Raw genomic sequence first — 16,953 nt, 5'->3', positions numbered from 1 at the left:
GATTCTGAATCGGGCGCCACGACTTCCGGTGGAGGTTTTCTTTACTGTTCGTAAAGGTCTTGTGTGTGCGAGCAACGAAGGTTCCGGATTGAGATTGTGCTTAAGAATTCCACTTACCATTTACACTTGGGTGAAGCGGTTACAGCTGAAAGAGAACGACTGGAGGCAAACAAATATCTGGGAGCGATTTCGCGCCGTGCAAGACACTCCAGGACCTGTAGTCCCATTCCGGGGAACAGATTCGCCTGACTGACAGCTGCCGGAAGTGAGGCTGCGCGGAATGGCCGCCGCTGCGACCATGGCGGCAGCTGCTCGAGAGCTGGTGTTGCGGGCCGGGGCCTCAGATATGGAGGAGGAGGAGGGCCCGCTGGTGAGGAGCAGGGCTGTTTCTCCTTCAGAGTCTTGTCCAGTCTCCTCACGTCAGGAAGGCCTGGGCTGGGTGCAGGCACAAGGTTGGGAACTCGCAGCTGCCAGTGATGCTACCCGGCTTGGCTCTCCATACGCCTCCTGGGGATCCGACCTGAACCTGAGCGGGGGTCAGCATGGCCGAGACTCTGGCTCTGGGGCCACAGTTTCAGTTAACCTCTAGATGTTTGGGCAGAATAGAGGGGTAGTATAACGTCTAGGAACATGGCTTCTGGAACCAGATTGCTTGGGCTCTAATTCAAGCTCTGCCACGTATACTCTGTGGGGCAAGTTTAACTTGCCTCTCTGTGCCCTTACTTCCACACCTATAAGGTGAAAAAACTAAGACCTACTGTATATGTTGTGGGTTAGGACTGGGTGAATGATTATATGTAAGATGGCACCTGGCAGATAGGTAAACGCTATGTATTAGCTGGTAGTTTTAAAGAGGTTGGGGCGCCCGAGAGGGATGGTAATAGAACATTTAAGGTAGCAGCAGTCCCGAGATCCTAATCCTAAATTCACCTGCAAGTTCTGCTCTGCCCTCTGCATCTCCTAATTTTTCTCATTTGGTTAACTTCACCCTTCTTGGGTTGCCTGTCTCCTTGTCCCATTCCCTATCCATCAGCCCCAATTAGTATACAGAGACAGTATGAAACTTTTGACATTTTGTGAACTCAGCATTTACCTGTGGTTCCCCAGTGAACGGAGAAGGCACTGGCAACCCACTCCGGTATTCTTGCCTGGAAAATCCCATGGACAGAGGAGCCTGGTAGGCTTCAGTCCATGGGGTCTAAGAGTCAGACACGACTGAGCAACTTCACTTTCACTTTTCACTTTCATGCATTGGAGAAGGGAATGGCAACCCACTCCAGTGTTCTTGCCTGGAGAATCCCAGGGACGGTGGAGCCTGGTGGGCTGCCGTCTATGGGGTCGCACAGAGTCAGACACCACTGAAGCGACTTAGCAGCAGCAGCCCCAGCCCCAGTGAAAGTCCCTCTCCTCCACTTGAAGGATTGGTGACTATTCCGTTATGTTTTGTTCTCCTGTCTTTCTTATTAACCTGTTCCTCTCCAGGTGGGTGGTCCAGGTCTTCAGGAGCCATTGCAGATTGAAGAGTTGGACATCACCTCTGATGAATTCATCCTGGATGAAGTGGATGGTAAGTGATGGCAGGGGGTGGGGGATAGGCGGTCCTGTAACCTGAGAGGCTGGGCTCTGCAAGTACTAAAGCAGGGACTGGTGTGCGGATGTTCAATGTGGAGGCAGAGCTGTAGAACTAGCTGAATCCTTACAATGAACTTCTATTTGCAGTTCACATTCAGGCGAACCTGGAGGATGAGTTAGTAAAGGAAGCTCTTAAAACGGTGAGGCTTTCCACCATACTAATCTGCCCCTCCACGAACCGTCCCTTTAAAGGAAAGAAGAAAGCCTTTTGCGCTCCTAGTATCACTCTGGTGTCTTCTTCTCTAGTCCTTCATTGAGTCTGTTCCAGTGCCCTTCACCGACTTCCTCCTGACGCTGTCATGTTTCTGTTCTCTCAGGGTGTGGATCTTCGTCACTATTCAAAGCAGGTTGAGCTGGAGCTACAGCAGATTGAGCAGAAATCCATTCGGGATTGTATCCTCCAGCAGAGGAGAGGGGTGCTGTTATTAAAATGGGCATTCTGTGGGGGTATGGTGCTGACAGCCCAGCCGGGGCTGCCGTCTTCGCTCTGAGGTTTCTGTCACTTCGGAGAAATTGGAGAGGTCTTGTGGAGGTCTGAGACTCTTCATTTCCACAGTGAGGCCCCTTGACTTGTTGTGAGTCAGATATCCAAGAGAGTGAGAACATAGCATCTCTGCACAATCAGATCACAGCCTGCGATGCTGTCCTTGAGGTTAGTAACCATGCCCTGGGGCCCTTCATATCCCTGAGTGCAGATCATGGCCTTTAGGACCATTCTTTAGGCCATCTGCCTCAGGCAGGGACAGTTAGAGTCACTTTCAGGATGGTTGCAGCAGCCTTTTTTGTTGACTAACGTTGTTATTTGCCTTTGGGGTACCTCTTTCCTTCTCACCCATTACTCTCATAGTTTGATAGATACTAGAGACTTTACCTAGAAACTTGTCCACTACCAACCCTATGGCTATTCAGCAGCACTTCTGCCTTCTCCCAGCGCATGGAGCAGATGTTGGGAGCTTTTCAGAGTGATCTCAGCTCCATCAGCTCTGAGATCCGGACACTGCAGGAACAGTCAGGAGCCATGAACATTCGACTGCGGAACCGCCAGGCTGTCCGGGGGAAACTCGGGGAGCTTGTTGATGGTCTTGTGGTGCCCTCTGCTCTGGTCACGTGAGTCACTAGTTTGAAGGGTCCTAACTTCATAGTTAATGTCAACTCATTGGGAAAGATTGAAGGCAGAAGACAGAGGATGAGATGGTTGGATGGTATCACAGATTCAATGCATATGAACTTGGGCAGACTCCAGGAGACAGTGAGGGACAGGGAGGCCTGGCATGGTGCAGTCCATGGGATTGCAAAGAGTTGGACATGACTGAGTGACTGAATAACAAAGGATAGCAACGTCATAGAAAGTAGATAGGCTGGAGTGACCTACCCTACTTAACCACGTGGGTCTCCTGGCTCCAGGTTATCACACACTTTCCAGAAAGTGATGGGTAGTTGACAGCTCTTTTTTACCCTGACACAGGCTTTAAGGATTAGGAATCATCTGGGGTTGGGCATTGAGAAGGGGTTTAAGGCTTATGTGGGTGCTGGAGCTATGTGTGTCCAGGAACAGAAAACTCGGTTGTGTTCTGACACTCTGATGCAGTGTACGAAGGGAGAGGAGACAGAAGCTGGCTGCCAGGGCTATGGTTTAGAGTCTCGGGGTGTCTGGGTCTCCCTCCTCACCCATCCCATCCCTCCCTGCTCCCCAGGGCAATTTTGGAGGCACCAGTCACAGAGCCCCGGTTCTTGGAGCAGCTGCAGGAGCTGGATGCTAAGGCAGCTGCAGTGCGGGAGCAGGAGGCTAGAGGCACAGCGGCCTGTGCAGATGTCCGGGGCGTGCTCGACCGCCTCCGAGTCAAGGTGGGAAGTGGGGGTGGACACCCTAGAAACGACTCGAACCAGCCTCCCTTAGACCTCTACCCTGGATTGCCCTGGCAAAGCTCACTGTAGCCCACCCCCAAGAACTTCTCCTTGCCTTTACGTGGCAGGGCTATCCTCACATCTCTGGGTTCCTCTGAAAGTCTTAGCAGATGTGAAAGAGGTGTTCTTTACTCTCGCTTCTCCCACAGTCCGCGTTCATTCCTTCCCTCGGTGCTTCCCAGGCAGGGAGAAGGCTGCAGCTTCATGCCCTGTGTTTGGTCCCCCACATCTAGGCCGTGACGAAGATCCGAGAGTTCATCCTTCAGAAGATTTATTCCTTCAGAAAGCCAATGACCAACTATCAGATCCCACAGACAGCCCTGCTGAAATACAGGTCGCCACCCAGAGAAAGGGTGGGTGTCCCTGGGAGGCTGGCTGGGAGACTGACCGGTCCCTGGCTCCTCCAGGTTCTTCTACCAGTTCCTGCTGGGCAACGAGCGCGCCACTGCAAAGGAAATCAGGGATGAGTACGTGGAGACGCTGAGCAAGATATACCTGTCTTACTACCGCTCTTACCTGGGGCGGCTCATGAAGGTGCAGGTGAGCCCGTGGAAGGAGCGGTGCCCTAGGCGCCGGAGCTGGGAGGGGGGCTTCTTTTTTTGTTGAACATTGGGAAGCAGTGGTTCCCAGTTCTCTCTCCTCTCTTCTCTAGTATGAGGAAGTCGCTGAGAAAGATGACCTAATGGGCGTGGAAGATACAGCCAAGAAAGATATCCTGGAGCTGAGGGGCACTCACACCGGGCCTGGAGAGGGAAGGGCTTCTGGCTCCAGCCTCCAAGGCCCTGCTGCTTACCTTTTTCTGGGGGACCAAAACTTGGCGAATGAGATCAAGGCGGTAGCCTCCCTCCCCAGAAAAATGCACAGATCATCCTGACACTGAGTTTTGCGTATGATGTCAGGAGCGTAGAGGCTCCCTGGAGCCCATTCACAGATGTCAGGTGAAGTGGGGCCCCAAGACTGGGGAGGAGGGACCCCGAGGCCGTGTCTGGCTCTTTGATCTTCCATCACAGTTGTGATCTGACTGTTTCCCTTGACTCTGGCCCTTCACGATTCTTCTCAAAGCCGTCCCTCCGCAGCAGGAACACCATCTTCACCCTGGGGACCCGGGGCTCTGTCATCTCCCCCGCTGAACTGGAAGCCCCCATCCTCGTGCCCCACACTGCCCAGCGGGGGGAACAGAGGGTAGGAGCGAGAGCCAGCCTCGGCCTTGGGGCGGGGCTCTGAGCACAGAGCTCAGGGCAGAGCTTCCCTGCTGCACGCCCCGGGGGAGTCCCCATCTCCGGTTGCCCCCATGCTCTGCGATGATGAGACGAGGGTTGGATCATTGACTCAGGGTGTTACAGAGGGTGACCGGTCATTAGGCGGGTGTGGCGGTAAATGCAGGAGCAGCAACAGCAGGTCAGGGTGGGCTCTTTTCATGTCGCCCCCGCCCCCACGGAAAGCTCTTTCGCAGCCTGAACGAGGGTTAGATGGGGCGGGGGGAGTCTTCTGAGCTACCGGTACCCAGTTGAGCAGATGTTCCAGCCATGTCCGCGGAGAGCCAGGACTGGGTCCACCCATCTGTGTCTCTTCTGCCTCTCCCATCCTAGTATCCTTTCGAGGCCCTCTTCCGCAGCCAGCACTACGCCCTCCTCGACAACTCCTGCCGTGAATACCTCTTCATCTGTGAGTTCTTTGTGGTGTCTGGCCCGGCTGCCCACGACCTGTTCCACGCTGTCATGGGCCGCACTCTCAGCATGACCCAGGTGAGCTCCCTTGCTCCTGGGCTCTCGACCCCGTGCCCAGTCCTCGTCAGTCCTCGTCAGCGCTGCAGTGAGGCCACGGCCCTGGGGCACTGAAACCAGGATCCGCTCATTTTAAAATGCATGAGCCTCATTCTCACTGTGTGACTCCCCACAAAACCATCAAAGCTTGTCCCTGAGGCCCCCTTCCTGCTGATTCACACCCAGGTGATAGCACCCGAACACTCAGGGGCCCCTAAACCTTGGTTCCTGGCCCTGAATTCTGCTGTGATGGGCTTGTGATCATAGATTAGGTGAGCAAGGCCACAGGACCACCTGAGTGGCTGGTGGGCAGGGAAGGAGGAGCATTTTCCATTTGGATCTCTCCCTGTACCCCCAAGTATCGCATCCCCAAAGGAGCACATGCATCTGTCCATGGTCACTGGCAACAACAAAGGAAGAGACGCTTCCAATCCTCTGCCTGTTTCTAAATCCTAAACCACAGAAACACCTGGAGTCTTACCTCGTTGACTGTTACGATGCCATTGCTGTTTTCCTCTGCATCCACATCGTCCTCCGGTTCCGCAACATCACAGCCAAGAGGGACGTTCCTGCCCTGGACAGGTCGCTGAGTTCTGGTCCTTGATGCCCCACTGGTCTTCAAGTCTTGGTCTTGCACAAGCCTGCTGGACCCGTGGGCTCCCCCATTGTGAACTGTTGACCCTGGTCCCATTCGTCTGCCTGGAGGCAGGATTGTTGCTTCCAGACTCACCTCTCACACCCACTCCTGCCTCCACTGGTGGTCACCCCTCGATCAGGTTTCCGCCTCCCCCACCCCACCCATGACATTCCTTGCCAGATCTCTGATTCTGATCAAGCCCACAGGTACTGGGAACAGGTGCTTGCCTTGCTGTGGCCGCGGTTTGAACTGATCCTGGAGATGAACGTCCAGAGTGTCCGCAGCACTGACCCTCAGCGCCTCGGGGGGCTGGACACTCGGCCTCACTACGTGAGCGCGGGCAGGGGTGACGAGGGCTGCTGAAAGGCAGGGCTGGAAGCCCCACTGTGCGGTCACTTGGCCTCGGGGCTGTGTCTCTGGGCCTGGCTGGACATGTGGCCACACTGTGTGGGGGCGCCCTGGGAGCGTGGGCTGGGCACTGTGGCAGGAGGGCCTGGAGGTGGGGATTGCCCAGAGGCTGGTTGGCCAGCTTCGAGGGATTCGGGGGTTTTGTAGGTGGAGCTGGTGGGTTGGCATGAGTTTTCGTCCCGCCTTCTTACTCCCAGATCACACGGCGATACGCAGAATTCTCCTCAGCTCTGGTCAGCATCAATCAGACGATTCCCAATGAACGGACCATGCAGCTGCTGGGCCAGCTCCAGGTACAGGGGCACGGGAGGGGTCCCCTGCCTCCGGGGACTGAAGGGGGGGGGGGCTTGCCTGCTCCTGTCACCCGCTCCTCTCGGTCTTTTTTTTCAGGTGGAGGTGGAGAACTTTGTCCTCCGGGTGGCAGCTGAGTTCTCCTCGAGGAAGGAGCAGCTTGTGTTTCTGATCAACAACTACGACATGATGCTGGGTGTGCTGATGGTACCAGAAGCCCCTTCCCCCTGTCGCCCTCCCCCGAGACCTCGGGTTCCTGCTCTGCCCCCTTTCCTCCATGAGTGCGGAGCTCATGTTGGCCTTGTCAAACGTTTTATTCTTGGAGTCTGACATGGTGTCTGGCTCTGTACGGTGAATGTGGAAGGACAGAGAGATTCCAACGCGAAGGGCAGCTTCTCCCCAAACTTGAGATTCCCCTCTGTCCTCCTCAGGAGCGGGCGGCGGATGACAGCAAAGAGGTTGAAAGTTTCCAGCAGCTGCTCAATGCGCGGACACAGGTAGGGGTTTGGGGGAGAGGGCAGGGACCGTCCTGTGCTGTTTTGTTGCTGTCTTTGGCTGCAGTGGCTCTTTGTCGCGGTGCTCCAGCTTCTCTTGTTGCTGCATGGGGGCCCTAGAGCACAGGGCTCAGTACCTGCGGCTCAAGGGCTTAGTTGCCCCATCGCATGTAGAGCCTTAGTTCCCCAGCCAGGGATTGAACCCACGTCCCCTGCATTGGAAGGTGGATTCTTAACCACTGGACCACCAGGGAAGTCACGTGTGTGCTGTTTAGTTCAGTGCGTGTGTGTGTGCGCGCGCGCGCGCGCACGCATGCATGCAGTGGCCACGGACTCCAGGTACACAGAATTGGAATTGTTATACCACTCTTGATTCACAACATGCTGTTATGATTGGTCTGCTTTATTTTCTTTTGTTTTTTTTTTAATGCTACAGACATCCACAAAGCTACCGCACACTTTGGCGATAACTAACATCAAAGTCTGAGTGCTTCCTCAGTCCCTCTCTCTGTCTCTCACATAGAGGCGCTTATTGACGTAAATGTTGTGTTTATCACGCCCTGGCTATAGGGAATGATAGAGCTACAGGGAATTCCCTGGCAGTCCAGTGGTTGGGACTCTTGCTTCCACTGCAGGGGACAGGGGTTCCATCCCTGGTTGGGGAGCTAAGATCCTGCATGCTGTGCAACACACAACCAAAAAAGAAAAAAAACAAAACAAAACAATTGTCATGCCCAAACAGTAGCCATGTAGTTTTGGTTTCGAGTGCCGTAGTAACAGAATCGCACGATTATTTCATGCGTAATTTTTCTAGTATTGTCCTGTTATGACATAAGGCTGTAGCTCATTCTTTTTAAAGTTAATTAATTTAGTTACTTACATTAATTTTTAACTGTGTTGGTCTTCGTTGCTGTGCGTGGGCTTTTTCTAGTTGTGGCAAACGGGGCTACTCTCTTGTTGCGGAGCACGGGCTCTAGGGCGAGTGCGCTCTCCAGCTTACTTGCCCCGAGATGTGTGGGATCTTCCGGGAGCAGGATCTATGTTTATTTAGGAGTAATTACTAAGAATAATACTTGGAATTAGTAAAAATAATGACCTCATTTTGTTTTTCTAATTGTTTGGACTTTATTCTTTTAGAATTTGTCCTTTAAATAAACTGTTAAATATTATCTTTTCAAAAGGAAATTTACTTGTTTGAACTGGTATATGAAGTGCTGTTGATTTTTGTGTATGGATTATATAGCCAGCCACTTCCTAAATTATTTCTAATAATACTTCTGGAGATGTGTGTTCCTATGTAGGCATTAGTCATCTCTGAATTGTGACAGTTTCGGTTCTTCCTATTTTATTCCTGTGTCTTTATTCTCTTACTGCACGGGCTAGTACCTCCAGTTTAAAGTTGAGTGGTTGAATAGAAGGGTGATAGTGAGAACCCTTACCTTTTCTTAATTTTTAAAAAATGTTTATTTATTTGGCTGTGCCATGTCTTAGTTGTAGCATGTGAGATTTTTTTTTTTCTTTTTAGTTGTGGCATGTGAGATCTAGTTCTTTGACCAAGGATGGAACCCAGGCCCCCTGCCTTAGCCACTGGACCACCACGGAAGTCCCTTCCTAATTTTAAAACAAATGCTTTCACCATTTCCCCATTAAGAGGACTGTTACTGTAGGTTTTTATTTTTTTATAGATATCCTTTATCAGGTAAAGAAAATTTCTTTCAATCCCTAGTATTCCAGGAGTTACTATTGTTTTTTAAATCATGGATAGGTGTTGAATTTTTAAACAGGGATGTGTGCTTTTTCTGCAATTGTTGAGGCAATCATATGTTTAATTTTAAAAAATTAGGACTTTGGGATTAACAGATACACAGAACTATATATAAAATAGATAAACAACAAGGATCTACTGTATAGTACAGAGAAATATATTTAATATCTCATAATAATCTGTAAAGGATAAGAATCTGTAAAAGAGCACATATATATGTATACATGCATATTCATTCAATATACATGTACTCACAACATTGTAAATCAACTAGACTTCAATTTTTTAAAAAATCCTGTCATGTGGTATATTACATTTGTAGATTTTAGAATGTTAAACCATTCTGGATTTGGTCTGATTCATATAGAATTTTTGTTTCTCTGTGCAGAAATGAGATAGGCCTATGATATTCTTCTCTTGTCCTGTCCTTATGTGGTTTTGGTACCAAAGTCATACTGGATTTGTAGAGCCAGGTGGGAAGGAAGGATTTCTTCATTCTTTTTAATCTTAAAGATTTTGAGATTGAAATGATCTCTTCCTTTAAAGTATCTTAGAACTTGCCAGCAGAAACATCTAGGAAGATTTAAAACTATGAAATTCCGTCTAAATACTGCTTTTATTGAGTTCTGTGGGTTTGAATATGTAGCATTTTTATTATTCAGTTCAAAGAACTTTTATATTTCAATTATTCTTTAATCCACGAGATTTTTTAGAAGTGTTTTAAAATTTCTAAAAGTCTTTTTGTTATTAATGTCTAACAATTGCATTGTGAGTGGAGAATGTGGCCTTTTGGTATTGAAAATTTGAAATTTGAAATTTTTTTAGATTTGCTTTGGCCTAGGGCATGATCAACTTTTGAAAATGATACATGTGTGTTTGAGAAGATTGTGTGTTCTTTGATTGTCAGGTGTGGAAATCAAGCTCTTTAATTGTTATTTACATCACCTATATCTCTACTGATTTTTTTTTTGTCAGTAGTTGAGAGAGATGTTTTGAAATTCATAAGTTTATCACTTTTTCACTGTGGTTTTATCAGATCTTGTTTTATATAGTTTCAGCTTATTTTATCTAAATTCTCAAAAGTTTAGAATCATATGATCTTACTTGTGACTTGAAGCATTTGTCACTATATAATGACCCATTTTAGCCCTAATAATTTTCTCTTAAAGTCTATTATACTTTATATTAACATAGCTTTTCCAGCTTTATTTTAGTTAATATTTGCTTATTAATTTATTTCCACTTTTTTACTTTACTTTCTTTTTCATATTTTCACATTTTAAGTCTTTTGAAAATAGCAATAGCTGGAATTCTAAAAATCCAATTGAATTATCTCTGCCCTTTAATTTGTCTTTTTTTTTTCATTTATGTTTATTGTGATTAATGTGACATTTCTGCTTTTTTCGTGATTAATGTGACATTTCTGCTTTTTTCGCCCATCTTTAGTTTTCTGTTTGTCTTGTGTCTTTTTTTCTTCTTGCCTTTGTTTTTCTTACAACTTTTTTTCCGTCTCTAATTGTTTGGATTTTGTACTCTATTCTTTTGGAATTTGTCCTTTAAATTTTACCTCATATATTTAGCTTAACATCTAAACTTAATATTTAACCCCTGTCTCAAGTAATACATGGACTTTTAAACATTTAAAATGTTTTAATGCTTCAATCATCCCTCCCCTTTCTGCTTTCCCTGCTGATTATTGACCAGTGTTTTACTTCTGTCCTACTTTTATTTTTTAAATGCGTTTATGTTGTTTACTTTACTTTGCTTTTCTTTTGGCTGAACCGTGCGGCTTGTGGGATCTAAGTTTCCCCACCAGGGATTGAACACACATCCTCTGCAGTGAGAGCACAGAATCCTAACCACTGGATAGCCAGGGAAGTCCCTATATTCCTTTTAAAGGTGAAATATTGTCTGTATTCCCTGTGCTGTATAGTATCTCCTTGTAGCTTATTTTGTACATAATAGTTTGTACCTCTTCATCCCCTGTCCCTGTCTTGCCCCTTCTCCCGCAGCCAGTATTTTCTTAAACATTGCTCTCCTCCTATCTTTCTTCTCTCTTGGGATCTGGTCAGTTAGAGGTTAAACTTTCCCATTCTGTTCTCTCTGTTTCGTAAAATAGATGTTTAGTTAGATGATAAAGGAACCTGTTGTCTTCACCTGAACAGTTAGGTGACCGAGGGAATGTCAGCTCTGCCTTCAGGATTGCAATTCTCTAGACGCTCTGACCCCACAGAGATGTGTTCAGTGAGGCGGAGGACTCTGCTGAGAGCCGCAGAGGCCCTAGAGGGTCTCCCAGGGTGGGGATGGTCCCTGTCCCTTCAGGCGGGCTGCTGCTCAGTACTGTGTGGGAGAGATTACGAGCCAAATCCCAGCGTGCTCTTTCCTTCTGGTCACTCCTCTGCGGTCAGAACACTCTCTTTTGGGAATTCCCTGGTGGTCCAGAAGTCAGGACTCTGCTTCCACTGCAGAGGCCACAGGTTCGATCCCTGGTGGGGAAACAAAGATCCCACAGGCTGGGCTGCAAGGTCAAAACAAACGAACAAACAAAACGCCACTCTCTTTGGCTGGATAGAGAGCTTAAAGAAAGTCCATCCGAGTCTAGACCACTGCTGTCCCATAGAAATATAGTACATGCCTCAAATTTTCTAGTGTCTAAATTTTGTAGACAAAAAGGAAACAGGTGAAACAAATTTAATGTTTTACTTAAAACACTGTGTCCAAGATACTATCATTTCAACATTATTTATGCACAAATAAATGAGTAATGATTCATCTGAAAGGTTTTCCTGTGTGAAGTCTCCTTGCCTGGAGGGTGCTTTATGTTCACAGCGCATTTCAGTTCCCACTATCCTGGTTTCAAGTGATCAGTTGTTACGTGTGAACTTACATGTTACAGTTGAACTTAGCTTTGCATCCACCACCCCCTTTGCCCCCCACTGTTTAAGAATATTGTGAGTTTTTTGCACTTAGGCAACAATAATGGTTGAATTTGGTTACATGATGTCTGTCCCAAATCACATCACAAATAAAGATTCCTTAATTATGGAAAGATCTGTTCTTGGGAATGTCTTCCTCATCCCCTGTTAGTTATCTCACAGCCTTCAGTGGATATAAGTGGATGTTTTGTAGGAAGAATGGAAAAGATCTTATTTTTATTTATTACTGATATATCTGGAGAAGGAAACAGCAACCCACTCCAGTATTCTGGCCTGGAAAATCCCATGGCGGGCTATAGTCCACAGAGTGGCAAAGAGTCGGCCATGACTAAGCAACCGAGCACATTATTGATATATAGTTGATTTACAGTGCTGTGTTAATTTCTGCTGTACAGCAAAGTGACTCAGTTATACACATATGTACATTCTTTTTAATATTCCTTTCCATTATGGTTTATCCCAGGATATTGGATAGAACCCCCTGTGGTGTATAGGAGGACCTTGTTTGTTCATCCTATATAATAGTTTGCTTCTCCCAGCCCCAAACCCCTAATCCATCCCTCCTCCATCTCCCTCCCCCGTGGCAACCACAGGTCTGTTCTCTGTCTGTGAGTCTGTTGCTGTTTTGTAGATAGAGTCATTTGTGCCATATTTTAGATTCCACAAAAGATTTTATTTTTAAATATAAGTAGTTTATTTTTAAGTGGAATAAAAGTTCTACTTTCACCTTACCAGATCTTACTATTGGGGTAGGGTTTTTTGTTTTTCTTTCTTCTTTTTTGTTCCTATTTTAATTCCACCCTTCCATTTTTAAAAAAAATATTTATTTGGCTGCATCAGGTCTTAGTTGCTTCACACAGGATCTTTCGTTGCTGCGCACAGACTCTCTCGGTGTGGCACGTGGGCTTTGGAGTGAGAGGGCTCAGTCGCTGCAGCCCATGGGCTTCGTTCCTCTGAAGCCTGTGGGATCTTAGTTCCCTATCCAGGGATCAAACCTGTGTCCCCTGCATTGCAAGGTGGATTCTTAACCACTGGACTACCAGGGAAGTCCCTCCCTTGCACTGTTTTTTACTTATTTGCTTGCCTTTTCATTTTAACTTTGTTTTTCGGGAAATTTCAAATGTACGTGCTATGTAGAGGATAGCATGGTGAACCCCCAGGGGCCATCACAGATCTTCAGCCAATAACAGGACAGTTGTTTCATCTGTATCAAAACCCGTTGTTCATCCTCCCATCCGTCCCCCAACCCTCAGTGATTTTGGATTAAATTCTGTACATCACTATCACTTCATCTGTGTCCAGATATTTTTTTAAACCACAATACTTTATCACACTTTAAAAAACAGATAGGACTTGGGGCTTTCACTTGAGGTGGCCTGGAAAAAGAATCACTCTCAAAGTAGCTAGTATTCAGGTATCCCCACTTATAAAGAGTGGTTCAAGTCAGGATCCATATACAGTCCATACATGCCTCTCTCTTTTTTAATTTATTTGGCTGTGCCAGGTCTTAGTTGAGGCATGTGGGATCTAGTTCCCTGGCCAGGGATCGAACCTGGGCCCCTGCATTGGGAGTGTGGAGTCGTAACCACTGGACCACCAGGGAAGTCCCCGTATGTCTCTTTTTAATCTGTAGATTTCCCTTCTATCTCCTCCCTATCTCCTCTATGCAATTTATTTGTGGAAGAAATTGAGTCATTTGTCATGTAGAATGACGTACAGTCTAGATTTTGCTGACTGCCTTGCAAAGCATGCCTAAACTGTTCCTCTTTTCCCATAAATGTGTGATTCAATGGAAAGGCTTGATCAGATTCCAGTTAGATTTTTTTACAAGGCTGTGTGAGAGGTAGTGGTGTGTACTTCTCTCAGGGCACTTAATGTCTTCTTGGCTTTCTTTTTTTGCCAGTGGCCATCAATGATCACCGCCTAAACCATTAGATTTCTATATCTCTCAATGTCTCAGAAATTTCCAACTCCTTATCTGTGCTGCATTTTGAGTCATTTCTTCAATTATAAATGACAATTTGCTTAGTCATTTTTCCAGGTATATCTAATCTGCTGTTTAGCCAGCTGACATTTTTAAAATTAAAAAAAAATTGTTTTTTTCTAAATCATTTCTTTAAAATCCCATTTTGTTTCAAATCTGTCTGTTTCTGATCTTGGTAATAGGTCATGTTTGTGTCTGTGTCTTTAACTTCTTTGAACATTTCATACAGAATGTACAGCTGCTCTGTATGTGACGGTTTTAATACTGGCAGTCTTGGAGATCTAAGTCCACGGCTTATTGTCTATTCTGACTCGTGGTAGCTTGCTTGCTTCTGTGACTGGTTATCTTTGGGCTCTTTTCTCGGTCTCAATCAGGGGCAGTCATCGGGGCCTAAATGGGGATCAGGGAGATTTCAGAGAAGACTTGCTTCTGCTTTTGCAGTAGCTGAAAGATGCCATCCACCTGGGTCTACACTGGCGCTTCTTGGAGGCTCTCATGAGACCAGGCTCAGCATCTCCACTCCAGGCCTGCGTCAGCTCAGCTTCCTGATAGCAGAGCTGCCGTGACCAATTACTTTCCTGTAGCCCCGCCTCTCCCAGGTGCTCAGGGCCCACTTCTCTGGTTCCGGCCCTCTGCTCCCAGCTCAGTTTTTTAAAATTTAACTCAAAAAAGGTTTTGTGGTTGATTTATTCGTTTATTTATTTTGAGAAGGGAGGCGATTTCCCCTACCTCTTGTGAGACCAACAGTGTCTTAAAGTATATGACTTTTCCAGAGGTTAGCTGTTGTTATGGGAGTGTTCTAAGGACCGAGTTGGTCATGATGCCAGACCTGGGAAAAATCTGCCCACCCCAGGAAACTCACCTCTGTATGTGTGTGCGTTTCTACAGGAATTCATTGAAGAGTTGCTGTCTCCCCCCTTTGGGGGCCTGGTGGCATTTGTAAAGGAAGCGGAAGCTTTGATTGAGCGTGGACAAGCGGAACGGCTTCGAGGGGAAGAAGGTCTGAGGAGGGGGTGGTTGTGGTGGGGTCAGGGGAAAGGTGAACGGAAAAGAAAAATTCAGGGATGCAAATTACATGGGGAGGGTGTCAAGCACGAAAGAGGGGGTTGGGAAAACACCAGAAAAGAGGGGTTGCAGGGTGAGGACGGCTGTACCTTGGGGAGGACGTAGAGGGATCAGACATCACTTAGCCATGATCTTTTTCCTCCTCCTCTCAGCCCGGGTTACTCAGCTGATCCGTGGCTTCGGCAGTTCCTGGAAATCGTCGGTGGAGTCTCTGAGTCAGGATGTGATGCGGAGCTTCACCAACTTCAGAAATGGAACCAGCATCATCCAGGTAACCTGCGGCTCCCGGTCCCCACTCCCACCCCGCCCCATCACTGGTTTCCCCTCCTCTTTTCTCGGGGCTCAGAATCATACAAGTGACCCTTGATCTTCAACTACCAGCTGTGCCCAAAGTTCTGGCTGAGCCCTAAGCTGACGGCTATCATCATCCTTAGCATCACCCTGCATCTCATCCCTCCGTGACTTTCTCTGAGCAGGGAGCTCTGACCCAGCTGATCCAGCTCTATCATCGCTTCCACCGGGTGCTGTCTCAGCCGCAGCTGCGAGCCCTCCCTGCCCGGGCCGAGCTCATCAACATCCACCACCTCATGGTGGAACTCAAGAAGCACAAGCCCAATTTCTGATGCACCGAGCCCTGGGAGCCGCCAGCCCTCTCCACGGACTTCTGTGCCCCATCCCATGCCCTTCTTCACCTGGGGCTCCCTGCCAGCTCCCCCCTTGCCTCCTAGGTTCTCACATGCCTCACTCTGACTTCATTCCCAGGACCCTGCTTCATCAGGATAAGCTGGATCCCCTTGGCTTTGGGAATCTCCTGTGTCTTAAGGTTTCCCAGGACCACTTCTTCCTGGGCTTCCAAAATAACCTCCATTATCTTTCCAGTTTTGTCATTCCTCTCTTTACTCCCACTGCCCCACCCCCAAGGCTTTTTTCTTCTCCTAGTAAAACCTTCTGGTTCACTCAGCTCTTGTCAGCATGCCATGAGGTGTGAAGCCTCGACTCTTGGAATTGGTGTGGCAAGGGAAAACTGTCCCATAATGGTTGGCTTTTTTTTTCTTCCACTCAAAGCAATTTATTTTCTGTAGCTTTTTGACCTAAGATCTCAGCAACTTGAACACTAATCCATCCCCTTCCTGGCTTGAGAGTTACATCAAGGTCAGTCTGCAGAACACAATAAATACTTCATATGATACAACACTCTTTTTCCCATTTCTTTTCTCCTTCCTCCTGGGACCTTCAAGTAGCCCCATCTCTGCTCCAGGATCACCTTTGCTCTCTGACTGCCTCCTGGGCCTACATCCCGTTCTGGTGGGTGCTCAGAAACTCGGGGTGCACGGTTACCTCTAACCTCCAGCTCCTTCAGGCCAAAGTGGCTGCGTTGGTTTTAGGGCGGGAACTGTTTCAGGAGTAACCAACCTGGTGTAAGAAGTGGCCCCTGGTGAAAATGGCAGATGCCATCGCCTCGGGCGCTCTCTGAGCCGCCTCGGCTCCCTTAAGGCAGACACCAGCTCTCCTTGCCTTTGGCCTCCCCCAGGTTGACCCTGGGATTGCCTTCTCTCCTTGAGGGTCAGCTCCCTAGCTCCTCCGGTGTGACCATCACAGCCCTTGCTAGGGGGCTGCAGTTCGCATCGCACTGGGCTGTGAGCAGGCCCGGTTTGCAGTGTGGCCATCTCATTTGCAGTGTGGCCATCTCATCCGTTCCTGTGTCTCGGCGCCTTCCTGCTGCCGCTGCCTGCACGGTCCCTTTTGAACTCAGACTCTAGACCGAGGAGACATGGGGGCGCCTGTAAACGTGAAGGAGGAGGGCCACTGCAGTCAGGGGGAAGTGGTAACTCGGGGACGACCCCCCACCCACCAGCCTACTCATTCCCCCGAGGGGCCCACACACAGAGAGAATCAGGGTGCAGAGCCGCGCCCCGTCTGCTCTGAGCGCGGGGGGCTGAGCGCGAAGCCCGCGCTTCATGGGTGGGGCCGACTGGTCAGGGCCGGATGGGCTGCCGCGCCAGCCGCCTCTCGCGCTCCTGCCTTTTTGGGGTGCCGCCTCGGCTCTGAGAGCAGCGTGCTGACCAGCCTCGG

At 48.3% G+C, this 16,953-nt stretch overlaps 1 protein-coding gene and 1 non-coding gene across 8 annotated transcripts; one reads left to right on the top strand and one right to left on the bottom strand.

The window, feature by feature from the left end:
• Positions 1-79: 79 nt before the first annotated feature.
• On the top strand, positions 80-16,074 carry VPS52 (VPS52 subunit of GARP complex). 7 transcript variants are annotated; one of them, XM_081519938.1, is made up of 20 exons: positions 80-370; positions 1,483-1,567; positions 1,720-1,772; positions 1,950-2,025; positions 2,217-2,284; positions 2,564-2,739; positions 3,327-3,477; positions 3,771-3,871; positions 3,945-4,077; positions 4,190-4,247; positions 4,586-4,719; positions 5,127-5,282; positions 5,764-5,882; positions 6,144-6,267; positions 6,543-6,638; positions 6,736-6,843; positions 7,068-7,133; positions 14,704-14,815; positions 15,033-15,151; positions 15,357-16,074. In XM_081519938.1, the coding sequence occupies exons 1-20, from the start codon at positions 281-283 to the stop codon at positions 15,501-15,503; spliced, it is 2,172 nt and encodes a 723-aa protein (XP_081376064.1). In that variant the 5' UTR covers positions 80-280; the 3' UTR covers positions 15,504-16,074. The 7 variants fall into 7 exon arrangements, with proteins under 7 accessions (XP_081376064.1, XP_081376065.1, XP_081376066.1 ...); XM_081519939.1 differs by having other exon boundaries at positions 15,262-16,074; XM_081519940.1 differs by having other exon boundaries at positions 2,217-2,288.
• TRNAG-CCC (transfer RNA glycine (anticodon CCC)) lies at positions 13,363-13,434 on the bottom strand. Its single transcript has one exon. It is a non-coding gene; the product is annotated as a tRNA-Gly (tRNA).
• Positions 16,075-16,953: the final 879 nt, after the last annotated feature.

The sequence above is a fragment of the Giraffa tippelskirchi genome, chromosome 8 (genome assembly GCF_054371585.1).
Source record: "Giraffa tippelskirchi isolate mGirTip1 chromosome 8, T2T-mGirTip1v1.2.pri, whole genome shotgun sequence".
NCBI classification, from domain to species: domain Eukaryota; kingdom Metazoa; phylum Chordata; class Mammalia; order Artiodactyla; family Giraffidae; genus Giraffa; species Giraffa tippelskirchi.
The sequence above is the reverse complement of the archived record's forward strand: the minus strand, read 5'-3'. Positions and strand labels throughout refer to the sequence as shown.

What these genes read in the sequence shown, in the direction of transcription:
- VPS52 (XM_081519938.1), top strand. Translation starts at nt 281, where the DNA reads ATGGCCGCCGCTGCGACCATGGCGGCAGCTGCTCGAGAGCTGGTGTTG. An exon ending in CATCCTGGATGAAGTGGATG is followed by an intron (nt 1,568 to 1,719) that starts GTAAGTGATGGC and finishes TTCTATTTGCAG; the next exon opens with TTCACATTCAGGCGAACCTG. An exon ending in GCACTCTCAGCATGACCCAG is followed by an intron (nt 5,283 to 5,763) that starts GTGAGCTCCCTT and finishes CCTAAACCACAG; the next exon opens with AAACACCTGGAGTCTTACCT.